This window comes from Malus domestica, chromosome 10, assembly GCF_042453785.1.
Source record: "Malus domestica chromosome 10, GDT2T_hap1".
Taxonomy (NCBI): domain Eukaryota; kingdom Viridiplantae; phylum Streptophyta; class Magnoliopsida; order Rosales; family Rosaceae; genus Malus; species Malus domestica.
The window spans coordinates 1,944,121-1,948,020 of NC_091670.1; the positions used below are offsets into that span (position 1 = coordinate 1,944,121).

Consider the following 3,900-nt stretch of genomic DNA (forward strand, 5'->3'; position numbering starts at 1 on the left):
TGAGGGAGCATGATAGAATCAAACCCTAGTTACAATTCATTGTTACTTAAGTATCGTAATTATATATAACTTAGGTTTCTTACTCTTAAGTAATCCTAATCCTTAAAGCACAAGCTTGTGATGCATGTATAAAAGAGTTTATCTTATGAATAAAATTAATCCCATTAAATTCAACATTTCTACACTAAATGTGATGCCTTTGTTGGCAAGATTTATTAATGCAAGTGTAATACAAAAAGTCATTTGTTATTTCGCACAATTAATTAGTACACCAAAAATTTGGAGAAATTTTTAGTGTGATTGAAACACGGATGTGACCACCACGTGTCACTATATAAATAGTGAGATATGTGTGTTAAAAAGTTAATAACTTAAAAAATAAATTATCACCACATATATAAAAATATATAATGTACTACTCGTATTTCGGTCACAATAAAATATTTCTCCAAGATTTGAAGAGATTCATTATATCAAGACCAAGTGAGGGTATTTACTTTCTTAGTTAAGTATTGTTGAATCTCTGTTGACCGACCAACCAATCACACTAGTCCAAGTAAAATGAGATTTAAAAACTTAATTAATGGATAATTAGTAGACATTTGGGATTTTAATTTCGATGTTACCAAAGACTAGTAATGTCGATTACCATTTCAAACCCACAGAAATCAGCTTTCGATTTCTCCCCTCCTTTCAAAACCACTGCACCCCTCGGTTTTCAAAACCAACAGTTTCCCTAAAATTCTTAAATTGACATTATTGCCCTTTCCCTATTTTTGCTTCTAAAACCTTGCTTTGCGTAATTAAGATACAAACTTTTCTTTTCGGCACCAAGCAAGCAACGTCATGACCGGAATGAGACTACAAAGATACAAGAATTGTTGACAAGAGGGTTAAAAAGTTGGCTAAAAACAATTTGCTCTTCCATCAGCATTGATGTAACGTTCAAAATTCTTATTTTTCGCAATTTATAATAATAAAAAAGAATAATACGTACTCGATAAATAAACAAACATTTTTCATTTTATAAAAGATTTCCAGTTATAATTAGAATAATGTGTCACATTTTTCAAATTGCTTACCTAGTCCAAACAAAGATATCGTTTGTCGACAACATCGAACAAAGTGGCATTACAGTAATTAGATTGAAAACAAATGGCAATTTAGTAATACAAATCCTTATAAATATAAGCCTCTGCAAACTGAGTGACAAAGGCAGTGCAAAAGAAACAAATTCGAGCCATGCAGACCTCGCTCTACATTGACACCAAAACTCTTGCATGGCCTTCACTTGGCCACACCCCAACCCACCACCGCCTCACTCCACCAAACCCCACCATCAAATTCCGATCAACACCCACGGTCTCCGCCGTGGCCACAGCTTCCCCGCCACCTCTAACTCGGCAGAAGGCCCACTCACTGCCGCCTGAAAAAGTTGAGCTGTTCAAGTCGCTAGAGGGCTGGGCCGAGCAACACGTCCTCCCATTCCTAAAACCGGTGGATCAGTGCTGGCAGCCTAGCACCTTCTTGCCCGACTCATCACTTCCGGAAGAAGAGTTTCTGGATCAGGTTAGAGCCCTCCGTGATCGAACCGGCGAGCTCCCTGACGAGTACTTTGTGGCGCTCGTGGGGGACATGATTACTGAGGACGCGTTGCCCACTTATCAAACCATGGTAAATGGGCTAGATGGAGTGAAGGATGAGACTGGTTCTAGCCCGAGCGCGTGGGCTCGATGGAATCGGTCTTGGACGGCTGAGGAGAACAGACATGGGGATCTGCTCCGCACATATCTTTACTTGTCGGGTCGGGTCGATATGCTCAAGATCGACAGAACCGTACAACATCTCATTGGAGCCGGCATGGTGAGTCCGATTACATACATGATTTTTTTATACAATATTATTATTATTTTTAAAAATTATTAATCACACAAAAAGCACATTTTGTTTTAAAATCTGAGACTTTTGACTTAGTTATTGGAGATTGTGACGCTCGAATGTTGTATTTTTCTGATAATTTTTTTTTTAAATTTATTATTTAGCATATATGTTTATATATATTTTTTTTTTATTAATTGTCTAATGCAATTATGATTATGCAAAATAATTTTTTCTTTTTTTTTTTTGGTTAAATTTTAGAATCCAGGGACAGAGAACAATCCCTACTTGGGGTTCGTGTACACGTCATTCCAAGAGCGAGCCACGTTCGTATCGCACGGCAACACAGCTAGGCTCGCCAAAGAGGGCGGCGATCCAGTGCTCGCGCGCATTTGCGGCACCATTGCATCCGACGAAAGGCGCCACGAGATGGCCTACGCCAAGATCATTGAGAAGCTCCTCGAAGTGGATCCCACCGGAGCAATGGTGGCGATCGGCGACATGATGCGGAAGAAGATCACGATGCCGGCGCACCTTATGTACGATGGGGAAGACCCGAAGATATTCGAGCACTTTGCGGCGGTGGCTCAGCGGATCGGCGTGTACACGGCGGACGATTACGCGGATATCTTGGAGTTTTTGATCGGACGGTGGAATTTGGAGAAGCTGGAGGGATTGGCGGCGGAAGGTGCTCGAGCACAGGATTTCGTGTGTGGGCTGGCTCCGAGAATTAGAAGGCTTCAGGAACGGGCGGATGAGCAAGCACGGAAGATGGCGCCGCAGGCGGTTAAGTTTAGCTGGATATTTAATAAAGAGGTGGCCTTGTAATCCTTTCATCAATAAACTAATGTTACTAGAAATGGGATGTAATCACAACAAATAATTTGATTTCGTTTTTTTTTTTTTTTGTGGGGCAGTCTTTCTTAGGGTCGTATATTCTTTTTTTTTTTTTTCCTTTCTAAATATTACATTTGGTACTTTTTAACGCAATTAAAAAATTTTCCGTTGCATGTTACATTAATTAATGAATTTATGACATTCAAGGCTGGCTTTTGAAGGTGTGCAAATGAGACCGCAAAGGCCCCCAAAATCGGAAAGGTCCCCGATTTTTTAATTTTACAAGAATATGTAACATGCACAAGTGTAAAACAAACTTCAACCCATGACCTGAAACCTATAATTTCCCTTCTAATTTCCCCCCTCCCCCTCCCCCCCAAAAAAAAAATCCATACCAATCCTAGTTCTAATTTGAGCCTAAAAGCTATAATTTCCCTTCTACCCCTCCCCAACCCAAAATCCATACCAACCCTAGTTTTAATTTGGGCCTAAAACTTAAAAAAAAAAAAAAAAAAAGCCAAACCCCCCTCCCAATCCATACCAACCCTAGTTCTAATTTGGGCCTAAAACCTAAAAAAAAAACAGCCAGGAACAAGTCATGTGCTGCAGTTTGCGAACCCACCCACATGAGCTTTTCGCCCACTTTCCTATTTCATTGATGAGCCTATCGACTCTTTTATGTAATCTAATGGCATACATTCAAATGGGTTGTTGGTATCCAACAGTTCATATTTAATTGATTTAATGTTTAATGTTTAATTTTTTTAATTTATTGAATCCAACGGTTGAGATCGAATATAATCAAATCCAACGATAAAAAAAGATCTAACAGCCCAAATTTAAATCCAATAGCTAAAATAATTTTAAAAAAAAATTATTTAACTCAAAATTCACCCAAAAACTCTATAAATACTTATGTATTTGTTCAAATATCCACACAAAACTCACTTTTCTCCTACAATCAAGGTTCTAAAAAATGTTAGGCGCTAGTTGGGCGGCTGGCTAGCGCTTAGGCGGCTAGGCGGGGTCTTGGCAGCCTAGGCGGATTTAGGTAAATTTATTGTATATCTTGTATATAAGTGCATATTGACCCTTACAAAAAATTATACTTGTATGAAATCCATGAATAAAATAATAAAAAAATGATAAAATGCAAAAAGAGTATCCAACAAGTCCAAAATTTAA

The 3,900-nt window shown here is 38.5% G+C and overlaps 1 protein-coding gene across 1 annotated transcript; it reads left to right on the plus strand.

The window, feature by feature from the left end:
• The first annotated feature begins 1,201 nt into the window (after positions 1-1,201).
• Positions 1,202-2,781, plus strand: LOC103408191 (stearoyl-[acyl-carrier-protein] 9-desaturase 6, chloroplastic-like). The gene is made up of 2 exons (XM_008347059.4): positions 1,202-1,863; positions 2,140-2,781. The coding sequence occupies exons 1-2, from the start codon at positions 1,243-1,245 to the stop codon at positions 2,704-2,706; spliced, it is 1,188 nt and encodes a 395-aa protein (XP_008345281.2). The 5' UTR covers positions 1,202-1,242; the 3' UTR covers positions 2,707-2,781.
• Positions 2,782-3,900: the final 1,119 nt, after the last annotated feature.